Raw genomic sequence first — 23,137 nt, 5'->3', positions numbered from 1 at the left:
TATCTATCCTATCAATACCCCTTATAATTTTGTATACCTCAATCAGGTTCCCCCTCAGCCTTCTCCGCTCCAAGGAAAACAACCCCAGCCTATCCAGTCTCTCTTCATAGCTGAAATGCTCCAGCCCAGGCAACATCCTGGTGAATCTCCTCTGCACTCTCTCCATTGCAATCACATCCTTCCTATAGTGTGGTGACCAGAACTGTACACAGTACTCCAGCTGTGGCCTAACTAGCATTTTATACAGCTCCATCATAACCTCCCTGCTCTTATATTCTAAGCCTCGGCTAATGAAGGCAAGTATCCCATATGCCTTCCTAACCATCTTATCTACCTGTGCTGTTGCCTTCAGTGATCTATGGACAAGCACCCCAAGGTTCCTCTGACCTTCTGTACTCCCTAGGGTCCTACCATCCATTGTATATTCCATTGCCTTGTTAGACCTCCCAAAGTGCATCACCTCACACTTCTCAGGATTAAATTCCATTTGCCACAGCTCCGCCCATCTTACCAGCCCATCTATATCATCCTGTAGTCATCACTATTTACGGCACCACCAATTTTCATGTCATCTGCAAACTTACTGATCATACCTCCTATATTCACGTCTAAATCATTAATGTACACTACAAACAGTAAGGGTCCCAGCAACAATCACAAAAACAACCCTCTATCATTTTTATTTATTTAATTTAGAGATACAGCACTGAAACAGGCCCTTCGGCCCACCGAGTCTGTGTTGACCAAGAACCACCCATTTATACTAACCCTACAGTAATCCCATATTCTCTACCACCTATCTACACTCGGGGCAATTTACAATGGTCAATTTACCTAACACCTGCAAGTCTTTGGTGGTGGGAGGAAACCAGAGCACCCGGCGAAAATTCACACGGTCATAGGGAGAACTTGCAAACTCCGCACAGGCAGTACCCAGAATTGAACCCGGGTCCCTGGAGCTGTGAGGCTGCCGTGCTGACCACAGCGCCACCCTGGATCCCATTGTCTTTTACTTTCTTAACCAATCTCCCATGTGGGACCTTATCAAAAGCCTTACTGAAGTCCATGTAGACTACATCAACTGTTTAGATGTGTAGATGAGGGTAAGTTACCGCCTCGAAAAATTCAATCAGGATCTCCCCCTGACAAAGCCATGCAGACTATCCCTGGGAGCTGTCGGCGGGCGGCGCTGTTTGCGGGGTGTGAATCCCGGATCTGACGACGGGTGGCGCTGTTTGCGGGGTGTGATTCCCGGACCTGACGGCGGGCGGCGCTGTTTGCGGGGTGTGATTCCCGGACTTGACGGCGGGCGGCGCTGCTTGCGGGGTGTGATTCCCGGATCTGACGGCGGCGGAGCTGTTTGCGGGGTGTGATTCCCGGACTTGACGGCGGGCGGAGCTGTTTGCGGGGTGTGATTCCGGGCGCTGCCGGCCGGCGGCGCTGTGTTCTGCGTCTGCGCAGTTCCGGCCGAGCAGGGAATATGGCGGAAGCTCCGGTGGAGGAGAGCGTGAGCCCGATGCTGTTACCAGGCAGCACCGGCTCGGTAGCAACGGGCCTCCTTAGCCAGCTTGCACGCAACTTCCTGGGACCCGACTCTCAGCACCGACTGGGACAGCGAGAAGCCCTCACAGCCTTGCCTGCTCCGGATCAAAAGGTAAACCCCCTCCCCCGGGGGAGGAATCAGAGTTATCGGGAGCCGGGTCAATCGGGAAGGGGAAGGTGGTGGTGGTGGTGGTGGTGGTGGTGGTGGGGAAGGAGAGGCAATGAGTAGGTGGAGGGGGGGAAGTGTGGAGTGGAGAGGGGGGAGAGGAGGGTGAGGGGTGGGGGAGAGGCAGGGGAGAGGGAGAGGGGGGCAGGGGAAAGGGTGAGGGGTGGGAGAGGGTGAGGGGTGGGGGAGGGGAGAGGGTGAGGGGTGGGGGAGAGGGTGAGGGGTGGGGGAGGGAGAGGGTGAGGGGTGGGGGAGAGGAGAGGGTGAGGGGGGGGTGGGGGGTGGGGGAGAGGAGGGGGTGGGGGTGGGGGAGAGGAGGGGGTGGGGGAGAGGAGGGGTGGGGGGTGGGGGAGAGGAGAGGGTGAGGGGTGGGGGGAGAGGAGAGGGTGAGGGGTGGGGGAGAGGAGAGGGTGAGGGGTGGGGGAGAGGAGAGGGTGAGGGGTGGGGGAGAGGAGAGGGTGAGGGGTGGGGGAGAGGAGGGGGAGAGGAGAGGGTGAGGGGTGGGGGAGAGGAGGGGGAGAGGAGAGGGTGAGGGGTGGGGAGAGGAGGAGAGGGTGAGGGGTGGGGGAGAGGAGGGGGAGAGGAGAGGGTGAGGGGTGGGGGAGGGGAGGGGGAGAGGAGAGGGTGAGGGGTGGGGGAGGGGAGGGGGAGAGGAGAGGGTGAGGGGTGGGGGAGAGGAGGGGGAGAGGAGAGGGTGAGGGGTGGGGGAGAGGAGAGGGTGAGGGGTGGGTGAGGGGTGGGGGAGAGGAGAGGGTGAGGGGTGGGTGAGGGGGGCAGGGGAGAGGGTGAGGGGTGGGGGCTGAGGGGTGGGTGAGGGGTGGGGTGGGGGAGTGGAGGGGGTGGGGGAGAGGAGGGGGCGGGGGAGAGGAGAGGGGGGTGAGGGGCGGGGGAGAGGAGAGGGGGGTGAGGGGCGGGGAGAGGAGGGGGTGAGGGGCGGGGAGAGGAGGGGGTGGGGGTGGGGGAGAGGAGGGGGTGGGGGTGGGGGAGAGGAGGTGTTGGGGGAGAGGGAGAGGAGGTGTTGGGGGAGAGGGAGAGGAGGTGTTGGGGGAGAGGGAGAGGAGGTGTTGGGGGAGAGGGAGAGGAGGTGTTGGGGGAGAGGGAGAGGAGGGGGTGGGGAGAGGGAGAGGAGGGGGTGGGGAGAGGGAGAGGAGGGAGAGGAGGGGGTGGGGAGAGGGAGAGGAGGGGGTGGGGAGAGGGGGAGGAGGGGGTGGGGGAGAGGGGGAGAGGGAGAGGAGGGGGTGGGGAGAGGGAGAGGAGGGGGTGGGGGGAGAGGAGGGGGTGGGGGGAGAGGGGGGTGAGGCATGGGGGAGAGGAGGGGGTGGGGGAGAGGGGGGTGAGGGGTGGGGAGAGGAGGGGGTGGGGGAGAAGGGGTGAGGGGTGGGGGAGAGGAGGGGGGTGGGGGTGAGGGGTGGGGGAGAGGTGGGGGTGAGGGGTGGGGGAGAGGAGGGGGTGGGGGAGAGGGGGGTGAGGGGTGGGGGAGAGGAGGGGGTGGGGGAGAGGAGGGGGTGGGGGAGAAGGGGGTGTGGGGGAGAGGAGGGGGTGGGGCAGAAGGGGGTGAGGGGTGGGGGAGAGGAGGGGGTGGGGGTGAGGGGTGGGGGTGAGGGGTGGGGGAGAGGAGGGGGTGAGGGGTGGGGGAGAGGAGGAGGGTGAGGGGCGGGGGAGAGGAGGGGGGTGGTGAGGGGCGGGGGAGAGGAGGGGGTGGTGAGGGGCGGGGAGAGGAGGGGGTGGTGAGGGGCGGGGGAGAGGAGGGGCGGGGGAGAGGAGGGGGTGGTGAGGGGCGGGGGAGAGGAGAGGGATGAGGGGCGGGGGAGAGGAGGGGGTGGGGGATGAGGGGCGGGGGAGAGGAGGGGGTGGGGGATGAGGGGCGGGGGAGAGGAGGGCGTGGGGGATGAGGGGCGGGGGAGAGGAGGGCGTGGGGGGATGAGGGGTGGGGGAGAGGAGGGCGTGGGGGAGAGGGGATGAGGGGTGGGGGAGAGGGGGATGAGGGGTGGGGGAGAGGAGGGGGTGGGGGAGAGGGGGCTGAGGGGTGGGGAGAGGAGGGGGTGGGGGAGAGGAGGCTGAGGGGTGGGGGAGAGGAGAGGGGGGGAGGCGGGGGTGGGGGAGGGGGGTGAGGGTGGGTGAGGGGTGGGGGAGAGGAGGGGGTGGGGGAGAGGGGGATGGGGTGGGGGGAGCGGAGGGGGTGGGGGAGAGGAGGGGTTGAGGGGTGGGGGAGAGGAGGGGGTGGTGGTGGTGGTGGGAGGCGGAGAGGGGGTGAGGGGTGGGGGGTGAGGGGTGGGGGAGAGGATGGGTAGGGGGAGAGGGAGTGGGGGAGAGGGTTGTGGTGAGGGGTGGGGGAGAGGAGTGGGTGGTGAGGGGTGGGGGAGAGGAGTGGTGGTGAGGGGTGGGGGAGAGGAGTGGGTGATGAGGGGTGGGGGAGAGGAGTGGGTGATGAGGGGTGGGGGAGAGGAGGGGGTGGTGAGGGGTGGGGGAGAGGAGGGGGTGGTGAGGGGTGGGGGAGAGGAGGGGGTGGTGAGGGGTGGGGGAGAGGAGGGGTGGTGAGGGGTGGGGGAGAGGAGGGGGTGGTGAGGGGTGGGGGAGAGGAGGGGTGGTGAGGGGTGGGGGAGAGGAGAGGGGGATGAGGGGTGGGGAGAGGAGAGGGGGATGAGGGGTGGGGGAGAGGAGAGGGGGATGAGGGGTGGGGGAGAGGAGAGGGGGATGAGGGGTGGGGGAGAGGAGAGGGGGATGAGGGGTGGGGGAGAGGAGAGGGGGATGAGGGTGTGGGGGAGAGGGGGAGAGAGGAGGGGGTGGGGGGAGAGGGGGTGAGGGGGTGGTGGAGAGGAGGGGGAGAGGAGGGGGTGGTGGAGAGGAGGGGGAGAGGAGGGGGGTGGGGGAGAGGAGGGGGAGAGGAGGGGGGTGGGGGAGAGGAGGGGGTGGGGGAGAGGAGGGGGATGGGGGTGAGGGGGTGGGGGAGAGGAGGGGGATGGGGGTGAGGGGGTGGGGGAGAGGAGGGGGATGGGGGTGAGGGGGTGGGGGAGAGGAGGGGGATGGGGGTGAGGGGGTGGGGGAGAGGAGGGGGATGGGGGTGAGGGGGTGGGGGAGAGGAGGGGGGGTGGGGGAGAGGAGGGGGGGTGGGGGAGAGGAGGGGGGGGTGGGGGAGAGGAGGGGGATGGGGGTGAGGGGGGGTGGGGGAGAGGAGGGGGGATGGGGGTGAGGGGTGGGGAGAGGAGGGGGATGGGGTGAGGGGTGGGGGAGAGGAGGGGGATGGGGGTGAGGGGTGGGGGAGAGGAGGGGGATGGGGGTGAGGGGTGGGGTTGAGGAGGGGGATGGGGGTGAGGGGTGGGGTTGAGGAGGGGGATGGGGGTGAGGAGGGGGATGGGGGGTGAGGAGGGGGTGGGGGTGGGGGAGAGGAGGGGGTGGGGGTGGGGGAGAGGAGGGGGGTGGGGGGAGTGGAGGGGGGTGGGGGTGAGGAGGGGGGTGGGGGTGGTGGAGAGGAGGGGGGTGGGGGTGGTGGAGAGGAGGGGGAGAGGGTGGGGGGTGAGAGGAGGGGGGTGGGGGGAGAGGAGTGGAGGGGGGTGGGGGAGAGAGGGGTGGGGGAGGAGAGGAGGGGGGTGGGGGAGAGGAGGGGAGAGAGGGGTGGGGGAGGGAGGAGGGAGAGAGGGGTGGGGGAGAGGTGAGGAGGGGGTGGGGGAGGGGAGTGGAGAGGTGGGGGGGTGGGGGAGAGGAGTGGAGAGGAGGGGGGTGGGGGAGTGGAGAGGAGGGGGGTGGGGAGAGGAGTGGAGAGGAGGGGGGTGGGGGTGTGGTGTGGTGAGGAGGGGGGTGGGGGTGGGAGTGGTGGGGGGGGGTGGGGTGTGGGAGGGAGGGGGGGTGGGGGTGAGGAGTGGTGGGAGGGGGGTGGGGGAGAGGTGGGTGTGGAGGGGGGTGGGGGAGGGAGGGGGGTGGGGGAGTGGAGGGTGAGGGGGTGGGGAGAGGTGGGGGGTAGGGGTGGGGTGGGGGGTAGGGGGGGGTGGGGGTGGTGGTGTGGAGAGGTGGGGGGTGGGGGAGTGGTGGGGGGGGGTGGGGGAGTGGAGGGGGGGGGTGGGGGAGAGGGAGGAGGGGGTGGGGGTGAGGAGGGGTGGGGGGTGGGGGAGAGGAGGGGTGGGGGAGTGGTGGGGTGGGAGAGGGGTGGGGGAGAGGGGAGGAGAGGAGGGGGTGGGGGGTGTGGGGAGGAGAGGTGTGGGGTGGGGGGAGGTGAGGAGTGGGGTGGGGGAGAGGAGTGGTGAGGGGTGGGGGTGAGGTGAGGAGAGGGTGGGGGGGGAGTGGAGGGGGTGGGGGGGGGAGTGGAGAGGGGTGGGGGGAGAGGTGAGGAGAGGGGTGGGGGAGAGGAGAGGTGAGGGGTGGGGAGAGGAGAGGAGGGGGTGGGGAGTGGGGGGGGTGGGGGTGAGGAGAGGGTGGGGGTGGGGGAGAGGTGTGGAGAGGGGTGGGGGTGTGGTGAGGAGTGGGGTGGGGGAGAGGAGGGAGTGGGGTGGGGGAGAGGGAGGAGAGGGGTGGGGGAGAGGAGAGGAGAGGGGTGGGGGAGTGGAGGGGGGTGGGGGAGAGGAGAGGAGGGGGTGGGGGAGAAGAGAGGAGGGGGTGGGGGAGAAGAGAGGAGGGGGTGGGGGAGAAGAGAGGAGGGGGGTGGGGGAGAGGAGAGGAGAGTGGGGTGGGGGAGAGGAGGGGAGGGGAGGGGGTGGGGGAGTGGAGGGGAGGGGGTGGAGGAGTGGAGGGAGGGGAGGGGGGTGGGGAGGGGGAGGGGGGGGGTGGAGGAGGGGTGGGAGGGGGGTGGAGGAGGGAGGGGAGGGGGGGTGGTGGAGAGGGGAGGGGGGGGTGGTGGAGGAGAGGGGAGGGGGGGTGGAGGAGAGGGGAGGGGGGGTGGAGGAGAGAGGGGGAGGGGGGGTGGAGGGAGGGTGGGGGGGGTGGAGGAGAAGTGGGGAGGGGGGTGGAGGAGAGGAGGGGAGGAGGGGGGTGGGGTGGGGAGAGGTGTGGGGGGAGTGGAGAGAGGAGGGGTGGGGGAGAGGAGGGGGGTGAGGGGTGGGGGAGAGGTGGGGGGTGAGGGGTGGGGGAGAGGAGAGGGTGGGTTGGGGAGAGGGGGGGGTGTGGTGGGTGGGGGGGGTGGGGGGGGGGGGGGTGTGGGGGGGGGGTGAGGGGGGGGGGTGGGGGTGTGGGGGGGGGGTGGGGTGTGGGGGGGGGGTGGGGGAGGGAGGGGTGGGTGGGGGGAGGGGGGGTGTGGAGGGTGGGGGTGGGGGTGGGGGTGGGGGGTGGGGGGAGGGAGGGGGTGGGGGAGGGAGGGGGTGGGTGGTGGGGAGGGGGGTGAGGGGAGGGGGGGGGGTGTGGAGGGGGGTGGGAGGGGGAGGGGTGGGAGGTGGTGGGGTGGGGGGGGGTGGGAGAGGAGAGGAGGTGGGGGGGTGTGGGGTGGGGGAGAGGAGGGGGGGTGAGGGGTGGGGGTGGGAGGGGGGGTGAGGGGTGGGGGAGAGGAGAGGGGGGTTGAGGGGTGGGGGAGAGGTGAGGGGGGTTGTGGGGGTGGGGGAGGGTGTGGGGGGTTGGGGTTGGGGGGGAGTGTGAGAGTGGGGGGAGAGGGGTGTGGGGGGGTGGGGAGAGGGGGAGGGGGTGGGGGAGGGTGTGGGGGGAGTGGTGAGAGGGGGAGGTGGGTGGGGGGGAGGAGAGGGAGGGGGTGGGAAGAGTGGGGGTGGGGAGAGGAGGGGTTGAGGTGGTGGGTGAGGGGAGGGGTGGGGGGGGGGAGGTTGGGGTGGGGAGGGGGGGGGGGTGGGGGGTGGGGGTGGGTGGGTGGGGGGAGGGGAGGTGGGGTGGTGGCGGAGAGGAGGGGAGGGTTGGGTGGGGGGGGGTGGGGGGGGGGGAGGGTGGGTGGGGGTAGGGAGGGTGGGGGGATGGGGGTGAGGAGGGAGGGGGTGGGGGGGGGAGGGGGGTGTGGGGGTGGGGGAGGAGAGGGGGGTGAGGGGGGGGGGGTTGGGGTGGGGTGGGTGGGGGTGGGGGGAGAGGGGGGGGGTGGTGAGGGGTGGGGTGGGGTGGGTGGGTGAGGGGTGGGGAGAGGAGGGGGGTGGGGAGAGGAGAGGGGTGGGGGAGGTGGTAGGGTGGGTGGGGGAGGGGAGATGAGGGGGAGGTGTGGGGAGAGGTAGAGGAGGGGGTGGGGAGGGGAGAGGAGGAGGGGGGGTGGGGTGGGGTGAGAGGGAGGGGGTTGGGGTGGGGAGGAGGGGTAGGGTGGGAGGGGAGGAGGGTTGGGTAGGGTGGGTTGGAGAGGGGGGAAAGGGTGGGGAGGAAGGGATGGGGTGGCGTGGAGATGGCGGGAAAGGTGTTCCACAGAGCTCATTGTTGGGTCCCTTGCTGTTTGTGATATATATTAATGATTTAGACTTCAGTGTGGGAGATATGATTGGGAAGTTTGCTTATGACACAAACATTGGCTGTGTAGTTAATAGTGAAGAGGATAGCTGTGGACTCCAGAATGATGTATGTTTTGTTTGAGTGGGCAGAAACGTGGCAATTGGAATTCAATCCAGAGAAGTGTGAGGTAATGCATTTGGAGGGCAGATAAAGCGAGGGAGTACACAATAAACGGGAGCATAGTGAGAGACCTTGGAGTGCATGTGCACAGGTCCCTGAAGGTGGCAAGACAGGTAGGTGGAGTGGTGACAAAGGCATATGGATTGCTTTCCTTTCTTGGCCGAGTTATAGAATACAAAAGCAGGGATGTGATGCTGGAACTGTATAGAGTGTTGATTAGGCCACAGCTGGAGTATTGCATGCAGTTCTGGTCACCACATTACAGTAAGGACATAATTCCTCTGGAGAGAGTACAGAGGAGATTTACGTGAATGTTGCCTGGGCTTGAAGGTTGCAGGAAAGATTGGAGAGGCTAGGGTTGTTTTCCCTGGAACTGAGGAGGCTGAGGGGTGACTTGATGTGTACAAAATATGAGGGGCCAAGATAGACAGGAAGGACCTGTTTCCCCGGTGGGTGTCTGGAATTTGCTGCCAGGAACGGTGGTGAAGGCAGAAAGCCTCAATTCTTTTAAAAGGTACCTGGGCATGTACTTGAAGTGCTGTAATCTGCAAGGCTATGGATCAGGTGCTGGAAGGTGGGATTAGATTGGCGGATAGTTTATTCAGCCAGCGCAGACACGATGGGCTGAATGGCCTCCTTCTGTGCTGTACTTTTTCAATGGTTTGGGAGGGAGGGTGATCTTCAACCTCAACTCTACCCTCCCACGCTAATCCCCCAAATCCCTGGGTTCCCATCGTGCCCAAAAGTCTCCTGATCTCAGTGTTGCACATAACAATTGAGCATCATAGCTGTCTGGGGTGGAGAATTCCAAAGATTCACGATCCTCTGAGTGAAGAAATTTCTCCTTATCTCAGTCCTAATTGCTGATCCCTTATTCTGCGACTGTGTCCCCTAATTCTAGGCTCTACAGCCAAGGGAAACATCTCAGCATCTTCCCTGTAAAGCCCCAAGAATTTTGTGTTTCAATGAGATCACCTTACTCTTCTAGGGAATATAGGCTGAGTCTACTCAATCTCTGATAGGGGAATCCCCTCCTGTCAGGGACCAGTCTAGTGAACGTTTGTCACACTCCCTCTGAGGCAAGTATATCTTCTCTTAGGTATGGAGACTAAGGCTGGTTTACAGTATTCCAGGTGTGATCTCAACAAGCACTATGCAATTGCACTAAGACTTCTTTACTCTTGTACTCCAATTCCTTTGTAATAAAGGCTAATTCAGGGTTGGAGGAAGGGAGACTGGGGGAGGTGGGGGGGGGGGGTGCGGAGGAAGGTGAGATGGACGGGGTAGGGCAAGACTGGGGGTGTAAATGGCAATAAGGGAAGAGATGGGGTGGATGACTGGTGGGAGGAGAGACTATGGGAGGAAAGGGGAAACTGGAGGAGTATTGGGGAAGCTTTTCAAGATGGCTCCTGGGCTGGAAGCTCCCTAGGAAGTTCCATTGCTGTTCAACTCTATCCATGGCCATCTGCTCCCATCCCTAACGTTTTCTCCCCCAATCTGCCCTCTTAAACTGTTTTAATTCCCCTGGCTCTTTAAATCAGTTCATTTTAGCCCTATCTAAAAGTTAACAGTTAGTTTAGTGTATGTTACCTGGGCCCACTGCCCTCCCCCAGTCACACCTGCTCTTTGTTTTCTCAATGAAATTGATCCGGATGAAACTGACGAGAACAGCTGCCGATACTTTAATCTCCGATCCTGCTGTCTTCACAGTCCAGAGTGTCTGCAGCCACGGCATGCGGTAAGTCCATTGAGGTGAAGAAGGAGCTGCGGGACCCGAGAGAAGTCCTGTGAAAAGGTGCCCCGAACACCCAAAACATCCACGAACGGCCCCCCCGGCCGCAACTTCAAAGCGCCCGCGGGAGATGGCTCGGAGAGCATCTGCATCGATCTGTCGGCAATGCTGCATGCCTTTATTTAAACCACTGCAAAAAAAAACCCTTAACAAATGTAATCACCTCTAAGTCTGCCAAATGATGCTTCACCTCCCGAAGGACGTGGATGAGCTTTCCGGACGTCGATGGTGGGCACTGAGGAAATGGCTTATTACCTGCACCAGATTCCACCCCCCCCTCCCCCCCCCCCTTTTACCCCCCCCCCACCCCCGTCCCCTTCCCTGCTCCACCCTCTCAGCTCACCCCCTCACAACCCCGTCCCAGCCCGCCCCCCCTCGCACCATCTTCACCCCGCACCCCCTTCCCCTGCACCCCCCCCCCACCCCCTCCCTCTACCCCTCCCCTTGCATCCCCTCCTCCCACCGGCACCATCCTACACCTGTGTAGGGGCCCCAACAACCCCACTGCCTTGTGGGCGTCTCGGGAGAGACCAAGGCTAAGGGAGTAAACCCTAACAGAAAAGCCGGAGCGGAACCCCGTAGGCGGTCATGTGTCACCTTTGGCATGTTTCCGGCAGTTCCTGCAGCCATACTGGTGCCAAACGTCGTGTCCTGCACTCCTTTGGACCCCACCAGAAAGGCCGAGAGGGGGGTTTTGACGACTGGGCAACTCTCAACCTCCATAAATTTGCCCAGGCATGCGCCATGGAGAGGTCACTCCATAGTTGCCTCACAGCGACTGAAACAACACGGAAGGCAGCAGTTACGGGTTATAAGTCCAGATAAATTGGCGTAGAAACTGGGCGCCACGGGTTGCCTTTGTCGGTGGGAGAGGTCATTGCACCTCACTGGACAGCTACCGCCCGCCTCAAACCGGGCAGCCCCCGGTCAATAAGGTTCTGTCCCGCCACAGTCTGCCTGCTTCAATGGGTGCTTGGAGCTCAGGGTCATTGCCCGAAAGGTGGACTGATACACCGCACCAAACAACATGAAAAAAGGAAAGAAGGTACCAGCCCTTCGCTTTGCAAGCTGGAACGTCAGAACTATGTGTCCTGGCCTGTCGGAAGACCTTACACAAATCAACGATTCTCGGAAGACCGCCATCATTAACAACGAGCTCAGTAGACTCAATGTGGACATTGCAGCACTTCAGGAGACTCGCCTCCCCGCGAGTGGCTCTCTAGCAGAGCAAGACTACACCTTCTTCTGGCAGGGCAGGGATCCTGAAGAACCAAGACAGCATGGAGTGGGCTTCGCCATCAGAAACTCCTTGCTCAGCATGATAGAGCCTCCCTCAAATGGCTCGGAACGCATACTGTCCATCCGACTGCTCACCACCTCTGGTCCAGTACACCTACTCAGCATCTATGCTCCAACACTCTGTTCCGCACCTGAAGCTAAAGACCAGTTCTATGAACAACTCCATAACATCATTAGCAGCATCCCCAACACCGAACACCTATTCCTGCTGGGGGACTTTAATGCCAGGGTTGGGGCCGACCATGACTCATGGCCCTCCTGCCTTGGGCGCTATGGCGTTGGAAGGATGAATGAGAACGGGCAGAGACTGCTTGAGTTGTGTACCTATCATAACCTCTGCATCACCAACTCGTTCTTTCACACTAAACCCTGTCACCAGGTTTCATGGAGGCACCCAAGATCACGTCGTTGGCACCAGCTAGACCTCATTGTCACAAGGCGAGCCGCCTTAAACAGTGTTCAAATCACACGCAGCTTCCACAGTGCGGACTGCGACACCGACCACTCCCTGGTGTGCAGCAAGGTTAGACTCAGACCAAAGAAGTTGCATCATTCCAAGCAGAAGGGCCACCCGCGCATCAACACGAGCAGAATTTCTCACCCACAGCTGTTACAAAAATTTCTAAATTCACTTGTAACAGCCCTTCAAAACACTCCCACAGGGGATGCTGAGACCAAGTGGGCCCACATCAGAGACGCCATCTATGAGTCAGCTTTGACCACCTACGGCAAAAGTGCGAAGAGAAATGCAGACTGGTTTCAATCTCATAATGAAGAGCTGGAACCTGTCATAGCCGCTAAGCGCATTGCACATTTGAACTACAAGAAAGCCCCCAGCGATTTAACATCCGCAGCACTTAAAGCAGCCAGAAGTACTGCACAAAGAACAGCTAGGCGTTGCGCAAACGACTACTGGCAACACCTATGCAGTCATATTCAGCTGGCCTCAGACACCGGAAACATCAGAGGAATGTATGATGGCATGAAGAGAGCTCTTGGGCCAACCATCAAGAAGATCACCCCCCTCAAATCTAAATCGGGGGACATAATCACTGACCAACGCAAACAGATGGACCGCTGGGTTGAGCACTACCTAGAACTGTACTCCAGGGAGAATGCTGTCACTGAGACTGCCCTCAATGCAGCCCAGCCTCTACCAGTCATGGATGAGCTGGACATACAGCCAACCAAATCGGAACTCAGTGATGCCATTGATTCCCTAGCCAGCGGAAAAGCCCCTGGGAAGGACAGCATTACCCCTGAAATAATCAAGAGTGCCAAGCCTGCTATACTCTCAGCACTACATGAACTGCTATGCCTGTGCTGGGACGAGGGAGCAGTACCCCAGGACATGCGCGATGCCAACATCATCACCCTCTATAAAAACAAAGGTGACCGCGGTGACTGCAACAACTACCGTGGAATCTCCCTGCTCAGCATAGTGGGGAAAGTCTTTGCTCGAGTCGCTCTGAACAGGCTCCAGAAGCTGGCCGAGCGCGTCTACCCTGAGGCACAGTGTGGCTTTCGTGCAGAGAGATCGACTATTGACGTGCTGTTCTCCCTTCGTCAGATACAGGAGAAATGCCGTGAACAACAGATGCCCCTCTACATTGCTTTCATTGATCTCACCAAAGCCTTTGACCTCGTCAGCAGACGTGGTCTCTTCAGACTACTAGAAAAGATCGGATGTCCACCAAAGCTACTAAGTATCATCACCTCATTCCATGACAATATGAAAGGCACAATTCAACATGGTGGCTCCTCATCAGAGCCCTTTCCTATCCTGAGTGGTGTGAAACAGGGCTGTGTTCTCGCACCCACACTTTTTGGGATTTTCTTCTCCCTGCTGCTTTCACATGCGTTCAAATCCTCTGAAGAAGGAATTTTCCTCCACACAAGATCAGGGGGCAGGTTGTTCAACCTTGCCCGTCTAAGAGCGAAGTCCAAAGTACGGAAAGTCCTCATCAGAGAACTCCTCTTTGCTGACGATGCTGCTTTAACATCTCACACTGAAGAATGTCTGCAGAGTCTCATCGACAGGTTTGCGTCTGCCTGCAATGAATTTGGCCTAACCATCAGCCTCAAGAAAACGAACATCATGGGGCAGGATGTCAGAAATGCTCCATCCATCAATATTGGCGACCACGCTCTGGAAGTGGTTCAAGAGTTCACCTACCTAGGCTCAACTATCACCAGTAACCTGTCTCTAGATGCAGAAATCAACAAGCGCATGGGTAAGGCTTCCACTGCTATGTTCAGACTGGCCAAGAGAGTGTGGGAAAATGGCGCACTGACACGGAACACAAAAGTCCGAGTGTATCAGGCCTGTGTCCTCAGTACCTTGCTCTACGGCAGCGAGGCCTGGACAACGTATGCCAGCCAAGAGCGACGTCTCAATTCATTCCATCTTCGCTGCCTTCGGAGAATACTTGGCATCAGGTGGCAGGACTATATCTCCAACACAGAAGTCCTTGAAGCGGCCAACATCCCCAGCTTATACACACTACTGAGTCAGCGGCGCTTGAGATGGCTTGGCCATGTGAGCCGCATGGAAGATGGCAGGATCCCCAAAGACACATTGTACAGCGAGCTCGCCACTGGTATCAGACCCACCGGCCGTCCATGTCTCCGTTATAAAGACGTCTGCAAACGCGACATGAAATCGTGTGACATTGATCACAAGTCGTGGGAGTCAGTTGCCAGCATTCGCCAGAGCTGGCGGGCAGCCATAAAGACAGGGCTAAATTGTGGCGAGTCGAAGAGACTTAGTAGTTGGCAGGAAAAAAGACAGAGGCGCAAGGGGAGAGCCAACTGTGCAACAGCCCCAACAAACAAATTTCTCTGCAGCACCTGTGGAAGAGCCTGTCACTCCAGAATTGGCCTTTATAGCCACTCCAGGCGCTGCTTCACAAACCACTGACCACCTGCAGGCGCGTATCCATTGTCTCTCGAGATAAGGAGGCCCAAAAGAGAAAGAGAAGATTGGGGAAGCTGAGGGGAGCGGGCGAGAACAATCTTCTCAGCTCAGCTACGAACCCCTTTCAAACCCACCTCTCCCAAACCAGCACTACTCTTACATTTCTTAAAGATTCCCCACCCACTTCACAATACAGTTGACATTTGTTCTCTTAGCCCAGTGAATAACTGATCTCCTGCCCCCTCCCCTGTCCTCTGAGGTTGGGGGTCATGGGTCAGCCACATCTCTGATCTTCGTTTTTATTATGCAGTGACGGTGAGAGGCTTCTGGTTTCAGGTCATGCTCAGCAGGTTTGAGTCCCTCTTTCTCTCCTTCGCTCCCAGATGTTGGCTTCATTTGTGTCAATTACTGACCGAGGTAACGTCAACAATTCAAAAGTTTGCAGATGTTCCACTGAACTTTTTAAACTGCATTTTACTCTTCTAGTTTTAAGTGCCCTGTTAGGATTCTCGAATGGCAGGATTTAACCATTATTTGCAGGCAAGCGTAGAACTTTCTGAGAAATGAAAAGTGTGGACCTGGCAGGATAACTAGGGGTGGCTAGTTCTATGTCAGTCAAAGCAAGTACCAGTCTGAAAGCTTTAAAAAAAGAAAAACTTGCATTTGCATAGTGCCTTTCACGACCTCAGGACATCCGATGAAGTACTTTGAAGTGTAGTCACTAATGTAGGAAACACAGCAGCCAATCTTCATGATCAAATACACTTTAAGTGCTGGAATGTGAATAAAGTTCTGTTTTAGAATGTGTTTATGATTCACTTTAACTGCCAATGCTGCTGTTCTGGTTCTGTTTACAGATCAGATGTGTTGAACTATTCTGTTCGGCCAACCACTGGGCAGGGACATCAATGCAATACTGATCACTGTTGAGTTGATAGCACAGTGAGGCAGGCTAACATAAGAATATTTAAATTGAGGAAATAGGACCAAAGGGCACAAATTTAAATGAGTGAAAAGTACGTTGAAAACATGTCGGGAATAACCTATTTTATTCAGCAACAACAGTTTGCATTTTTAACATAGTAAAAGACGCTTCACAGAAGCATTATCAAACAAAATTTGACAACAAGTCACCTAAGGACAGGTAACCAGAAGCTTTTAAAGAGCCTCTTGGGACGAGAGAGAGACGAAAAGGGGAATTCCAGAGTTTTGGGCCTGTGCAGCTGTAGATACAGGCAACAACGGTGGGGCGAAGGAAATTACCCCAGAATTGGCGTAGATATCTGGGGGTTGTAGAGCTGGAGGAGGTTAGAGATAGGCGGGGACAAAGCCATAGTTCGATTTGAATACCAGAATGAGAGTTTTTAAATCGAAGCGTAGTAATGATTAAATTTGGATATTCTGTGGGATTGCTGTTGCTACTCCAATAAATAACGCACAAGGATGCATTCTAAGAAATGGTCGCAACAAGCTATTTCCTTGTTCAAGCAAGGCCACAAGGAAATGCAAGGATAAAAAAACTTGCATTTATATAGTAGCTTTCATGACCACAGGATGTCCCAAAACACTTATAGCCAATGAAGCGCTTGTTAAAGTGTAGTCACTGTTGTAGGAAATGTGGCAATCAATTTGTGCACAGCAAGCTCCCACAAACAGCAATGTCATGCTGACCAGATGATCTGTTTTTGTGATATTGGCCAGGATATTGGAGATAACTCCCCTCCTCCTTTTCGAAATAGTGCCATAGGATCTCTTGCGTCTACTTGAGAGAGAAAATAGGGCCCCCATTTAACATCTCATCCGAGAGAAGGCACCTTGGACAGTGCAGCACTCCCTCAGCACTGCACTGAAATGTCAGCCTTGATTTTTGTGCTGAAGTCCTGTAGTGGGACTTGAACCCACAACCTTCTGACTCAGAGGCAAGAGTGCTACCAACTGAGCCACAGCTAACACCTAAGATACAAAGATATATGGGAAAGGAAGCTGTGAGGAGGATGTGAAGAGGCTGAACGGGGTATAGATTGGTTACGTGATTGAGCAAGACGGAGAATAATTTGGGAAAGTGTGAAATTATCCACTTTGGTAGGAAGAATGGGAAAGTGGAGTATTTTACAAAAGGTGAGATTTATAAATGTTGTAATTTGGGGAATTGGTGTTCTTGTATACATCACAGGAAGTTAGCATGCAGGTACAGCAAGCAATTAGGAAGGCAAGTGGTTTGTTGACCTTTGTTGCAAGGGAGCTGCAGTAAGGAAGTCTTGCTGCAATTATATAGGGCCTTGGTGATGTCACACCTGGATATCTGTATAGTTTTGATCTCCTTACCTCAGGATGAGAGGTCTGTCCTCGAGAATTTGAGTAGAGTGAGCCTATGTTCTCTAGAAGAATGAGCAATGTTCTCATTGAAACGTATAAAATTCTTAGAGGGAGCACAGCCAAGATCAACTAAATTGGCACAAGACTGGAGGTTAAACCAGGGACCTTGTGGTTTGTATGGCTGTAAAGCAGAGTGGGTGGGTTAGCTGAGCTCTGGGTTTTAATAAAGGACCCATTATCCATTGAGCTGTTTGGAATTTGCGTTCAAGCTTCTGAGGTACTTTATTGTGAGGTTGTAAAAGCATCCCCAGAAATGCAAACCCTAGGTCTGGTGTCAGGCTGCCGTTCTATCTTATAAGCTGCAATAAATAGGTCACCTGGCTTAAGGAAACTTCCTACTGATTGCTGCCACAGCCTACCCGATTGGGGAGGTCCACTGATAAATGTGTTATGGTAAAGTAAGTAAGCAGAGTCATTCAAATCAGCGTGCTCTCTCTTTCCCTCTCCCTTCTGCTCCCCCTCTCGTTCCGCACAACCCCGCCACCCCACCCCGCAATAGAAGCACAGTGGCGCAGTGGTTAGCACCGCAGCCTCACAGCTCCAGCGCAGCGACCCGGGTTCGGTTCTGGGTACTGCCTGTGCAGAGTTTGCAAGTTCTCCCTGTGACCGCGTGGGTTTCCGCCGGGTGCTCCGGTTTCCTTCCACAGCCAAAGACTTGCAGGTTGATAGGTAAATTGTCCATTGTAAATTGCCCCTAGTGTAGGTAGGTGGTAGGAGAATTGAGGGAAGGTGGGGATGTGGTAGGGAATATGGAATTAATGTAGGATTAGTATAAAAGGGCAGTTGATGGTCGGAACAGACTCGGTGGGCCGAAGGGCCTGTTTCAGTGCTGTATCTCTCTGAGGCTCAAAGGTTTTCAATTTTTGGGAAATAGAATGTATCATGGAATTTGATTCTAAAATACTGGCTAAAATTACTGAATCCCCTAGCAGTAAAAAATGGAATTTCACGTCCAGTGACTCGGACCCTGTCTTTATAATGCGGCCCTAAGCTGCATGGCACTCCCAACCTCTGGTTTGTTAACCTTTAATAACAGCGACTTGCCTTATGTGATATTTGTTGTGTGACCAGTGAGTGAGAAAAGCCCAGGCAGATGCAGCTCCCTTTGTTTGGTGTCACTTTACAATGGTCCTCTTTGAAAGCAGCGACTTCCCAATTGCTTGGTTATGCCCACAATGTCAGTCATAACCTCTACACTGCAATTTGAAACAGAGAGCTCTGTAAATGGCCCATGAAGATTCCGCAATCATTGCCCATTGAAGTTTGCTTTAATTAAGAATTTAGTGGAATTATATTCTGATCAGGTCAAGAATCTGAGGCCATCCTGATGCTGAAACATTTGTTTAGATTTCATCTGTACCTATCTGTGGTCTCTATGTTCAGCAGTATACAGTTCTTCCCCTTCTCTTTCTCTCCTGAATATTTTTTTTTCCTACTCATTGAATTTGGCCTTGAAAGGTACGCACCATTGCTGGGCAGGGAGAGACTTTCAGCATTTTCATTGTGCTAACTTCATGCTTAAGTGAAGTGATGACTTTGTAACTCTATGTGATGTCATAGTTCAAGGACTGCCCCATCATGTCAAGAGTTTGGCAAATGAGTTGAGGATTGCCGTGCCTTTTTAACCTGCAGCTAAGTGCCCATCTCCACTCTGGGGCTCACTTAGAGGGATTGCAAGCCTGACACAGGACGCCTATTCAATTAATAACTTGCTTTGATACCACACCTTTTCACAGAGAAGAACGTCCCAGGTTGTTAACAGAGGGGGAAATATCAAACAAAATGGATATTGAGCCATAATGGGAGAGTTAGGAGATTGGTTTCAAGAAAATGGAATGAGAAGCTGAGAGGAGAGGTCCAGAAAGTAGAGCTCAAGCTACTGAAGGCCCTACTGCCTATGTTGGAATAAAGGGACTGGAGGGTGTATAAGGCTGGAAAGATGAAAGAGATGAGATGGGGTGAGACCATGGAGTGATGGGGATTTTAAATTCATTGCATTGGTGACAGGAAACCAGTTTTGGCCAACAAAGGCAAGTAGCAGTAGGTAAGCAGCAATTAGCGTGGGACAGATGGGCATCTGAATTTTGGATGGCTTGGGAGGTGAGGCAGCTTGGAGGTGAACATTGGGGAAATCAAGTGTAGAACTGGCAAAAACATGGATAAAGCCTTTTGTGGAGGTGCAATAAGGGCAGCTGACAGTGTGAATGTGGAGTTGAGCAATTTTGATGGATGGGATGTGGGGTTTGAAGCTCAGCTGTAGAGTGAACAGGACAGAAAGGTGATTCAGTCTGGGGGAGTGGCTGGGTTCCAGGATGGTGTCGTTATTAGGGACCAGAGTTTACAGTGAGTGCTGAAAACAATGGCTTTAGTTCTCTTGTTTCAGCTGACTGTCAGCACACCTTGCACTATCAGGTTAAGTAACTCATCTCCGTCATTTCTCTAAAGGTTATCAACATAATCTTAAATGGAACCGGGGCTATGGGAAAAGAGCTGAGTGGAATTAATTGCATCACTCTTTCAAAGAGCTGGTACAGGCACGACGGGCTGAATATCTCTATGTGGCACAGTGTTGAACTTTGTGTAATAATGCTCCTGTGAAGCACCTTGGGACATTTTACTATGTTATCAGTGCTATATAAATACAATTTATTGTAGTGCTGCTGAACACCTCATATCTATATTCAACCTGCATATCATCTTGCTGGGCAGTTGGACTTTAAAAAAAAAGTAAACGGTTAAAATTTAAATAGGTAACAGTATATATAATAATTAACAACACTCTGGTTTAAAAAAAGGGTTAACAAAATGAAGGGCTACTTGCCTGAAAATCTTCTACATTTTAGCAGTTTTTTAATGTGCTTTTGAATGGGTTACTTTATATTACATTACATAGAGTTTTACAGCACAGAAACAGGCCATTTGGCCCAACTGATCTGTGCTGGTGTTTATGCTCCACACAAGTCTCCTGCCACCCTTTTTTATCTCACCCTATCAGCCATCCTGTTCCTTTCTCCTTCATGTCTATTCCTTTCTCCTTCGTGTATTTATCTAGCTTCCCCTTAAATGTATCTGTTATTTGCCTCAACCGTTCCATGTGGTAGCCAGTTTCTACTGAAATTAATCCTCTGCTGCTTTGTATATTCCTGTTCAGCTGAACAGTGTAACCTTCATGGAGCTGAATTGATGGGTTTGAGTCTCAGGGCTTAAGTCAGTGCTGACGTGGCAAGGTAATTTGACTGTAGAGTTACTAAGGGGAAAGCCAGGCAAATAAGCTACTGATTTAATATCTGATTTTCAGTTTTATCAACCGCTGCTCTCTGAGTAACATGGCAAGATTTGTCTTCCAGTATTTTAAAGGTCAGGTTTCAACCCAGGTGGAGTTAAACTCGCCATAAATTCTGCATCATATCAGCCATGCTGCTTTTTGTTTCCCTATCTGGGGTTGGGAAGGTGGGGGAGGGGAGAGGGAAGAGAAAAAAAAACATTGAGCATATGTTACTCACGAGGGGGTAGAGTCATAGAAACAGGAGGAGGCCATTCAGCCCCTCAAGTCTGTTCCACCATTCGCTTAGATCATGGCTGATCTTTATCTTAACTCTATTTACCCGCTTTGGTTCCATATCCCTTAATACCCTTACCTAACAAATCTATCCATCTTTGTTTTGAAATTTTCAAATGACCCCCAGGCTCAACAGCTTTTTGGGAGTTCCATATTTCCTCTGTCCTTTGTGTGAAGAAGTGTGTATGTCAAAAAGCTGATCAAGCCAAGCCCTGACTTGTGCATCCAGTTAGATAGCCAAACTCTGTGGACAGACCAGAAAACATTCATGTGCCAAAATGTACTATGGGAAGGAAATTGTCCTCTCTTCTCACCCCCCCACCGCACCCCGCCCATCGTCAAAACAACATAATGCATGAGTAGAAGATCCTGTCTTTTTCCTCTGGTAAGTACTGAGTTAGCTAATCTCAGTTAGTGCCACAGTGAGAGCTCTACAATGGGCCTCAGTGCCCCATAGCTAAGGGAGGGAGAGGTTGGAGTTCCTGCTCCTGATTGCTATCCAGCCATCCCTGTTGGTAATTGCACATGTGCACATCTGGTTAGAGTAAGATGAGGCTTGGTAGTGATGCCTTCCATAGTGGAATAGCCACCCAGCACTGATGTGAAGAATGGTCACAAGGCCACGGCACAGTAGGACTGCACGGAATCATAATTCACAGTCAGGGACTTCAGGAAAGATGGAGTAATTGGGGGCAGGAAGGCATAAATCACTATATTTATGACCCCCACAAGTGGAAGCACCTTCTTTATTGCTACCCTACTCACACCCTTTCATAATTTTAAAGGCCTCTAATTGGAATGATTGAGTGAGTTGTCCTTTTCTTCCATCCTGTTGTGAGTTTAACATTGAAGGTGTTTTAATATTGTGTTTTATTTTGTGCTGCAGGGATATCATGTCTATTTACAAAGAGCCACCACCAGGGATGTTTGTTGTCCCAGACCCGCAAGATATGACTAAGGTGCGATTGAGATGTGTTACATGGTACACGGTGCAGTATTTAATTTTGCATCCAAACAGATGCTGGAAATACTCAGGTCAGGCAGCATATGAGGAGAGAGAAACAAAGTCAACGGTCCAGTTCTGTTATCTTTTATCAGAAGTTGGAACATTAGCTCTGTTTCTCTCTCCACCAATGCTGAGTATTTCCAGCATTTTCTGTGCAATGGATTCGCTACTCCAGTATATATTTATTTGTTTTAAATTAATTGACAAAAATCAGACGATATGAGAATATTTTACGTAGTGAGTTATGATCTGGAATGTGCTGCCTGAAAGGACGGTGGAAGCCGATGCAGTAGTAACTTTCTAAAAGTAATTGGATAAATACTTAAAAAGGCAACATTTGCAGGGCTGTGGGGAAAGGGCAGCGGAATACTTGGATAGCTTTTTCAAAGTGCCAGCACAGGCACAATGAGCCTCCCCCTGTGCCGAATCATTGTGATTCCATATGTATACATTAAGTTAAAACCACGCAATGTTCCGTAGTGTAATGTTCAGATGAAGCAAAGTTAAAAGGCAGCAGATCATTGGACCCATGTGTACAGACATAATTCACTTCCCATTTTAAAATTAAAGTTTTTTTTCTGTATTCCATTACAAATTCCTGTATCCGTATTTATAATAGAAGCTGCCTGTGTGAACATTAACTAGGCAGACCTATTGGATATCCGCCAGGAGGCAGTTGTGTGCTATAATTAGTTGCTGCCTTTCTAGGTGAGGGAAGGGTGGCTGGGGAACGGTGAGGAAATCAGCCAGGGGTCTTGCTCCTGACTTGGTCCAGTGACCCCTTGCTAGAATGCATAAACAGAGTATGATGACAGGACTAGACTGGGCTCACTACAATGTCCCCAACAACCAAGTTACCAGTCAAATATGACTTGAGCCAGAAACCTAACTGATTCTCCACCCCAAGTCTCTAACTCAGCAGTCCTGAAGCCATCTGTCTGTTGAATTTCCTCCCTAATTGAGATCAGCTTACTCAGCACACAGTGCGAATCGAACCCAGATCCTTCCCGCTCTAACCTAGAATGCTCCTGCCAATTAGTTGTAAAGTGCACGGGAAGGCAGAGGATGAAGATTATGCAAGTTGTAATATTCTATTGGTGCAATAAGAAAGTGTTATAATTGGAGCTGTTTAATGGAGTGCAGCATTTTGCAGGTGAATTTTTCTCTTGTCTGTTAATGCTCAGTAAAATCTGCAGTCTTTTCTGATCAGAACTGCTGTTTCTTTCCTACAGATTCACGCACTAATTACTGGACCCTTCGACACACCTTATGAAGGAGGCTTTTTTCTTTTTCTCTTTCGCTGCCCTCCTGACTATCCCATCCACCCACCAAGGGTTAAGCTCATGACGACCGGAAACAACACTGTGCGGTTTAACCCGAACTTCTACCGGAATGGCAAAGTGTGCCTCAGCATACTTGGGTACGCATAGATTAAATCACAGCTAAGACTGGATTGTACATATAAAACAGTGGGTAAATGACAGGTCTGTGCAGCACTGGGCTGATTTGGGGCTAGATCCAAACACACAAAGATCAGTTAAGGGATTCATGTCCCCCCTCCTTCCCCCTCCCGCTCAACCACCCTCCACCCCCACCCACAAACTATCCATTATTTTGTGTCATATTAGCAAGTAGCTTTTTTGACCTTTCTAAAAAATGTCAGGAACCTTGGTCACAAACAGAGACCCTGCTGTTGAAGAAGCTGTTCAATTTCACAAGCACAAACCAGCAATCCGCACTTCACATCAGAGGTGCAAAATTCTATAACATTTTGTGCGTTCTAATATGTGAAATTACAGTTCAGTCTTTTTCACGAACAGCACAAAGGTGCCATCACGTGTGTGTGTGTATGTAGGTTAAATCTGCCTGAATCACCATTCAAATTTGTGCTAGTGACCAATGTAAAGAGAGTGACTGCCGATGTTTTGCATTTGAGCATGAGCATTGGAGTGAATGCTCATGTCATG

General features: G+C 54.6%; 1 protein-coding gene across 2 annotated transcripts in view; it reads left to right on the top strand.

The window, feature by feature from the left end:
- Positions 1-23,137, top strand: part of ube2z (ubiquitin-conjugating enzyme E2Z) — a 45,468-nt gene that overhangs the window by 6,477 nt on the left and 15,854 nt on the right. Inside the window, exons 1-3 of one of the 2 annotated variants that reach the window (XM_068013587.1) lie at positions 1,472-1,654; positions 21,051-21,123; positions 22,403-22,590. In XM_068013587.1, coding sequence (XP_067869688.1) covers positions 21,058-21,123; positions 22,403-22,590 — 254 coding nt within the window. In that variant the 5' untranslated portion in view covers positions 1,472-1,654; positions 21,051-21,057. Of the gene's footprint in view, positions 1-1,471; positions 1,655-21,050; positions 21,124-22,402; positions 22,591-23,137 lie in introns of those variants that run through there. The other variant, XM_068013588.1, reaches the window with a different exon arrangement.

This window comes from Heterodontus francisci, chromosome 33 (assembly GCF_036365525.1).
Source record: "Heterodontus francisci isolate sHetFra1 chromosome 33, sHetFra1.hap1, whole genome shotgun sequence".
Taxonomy (NCBI): Eukaryota; Metazoa; Chordata; class Chondrichthyes; order Heterodontiformes; family Heterodontidae; genus Heterodontus; species Heterodontus francisci.
Note: the sequence above shows the minus strand (reverse complement) of the source record. Positions and strands in the feature narration are given on the sequence as shown.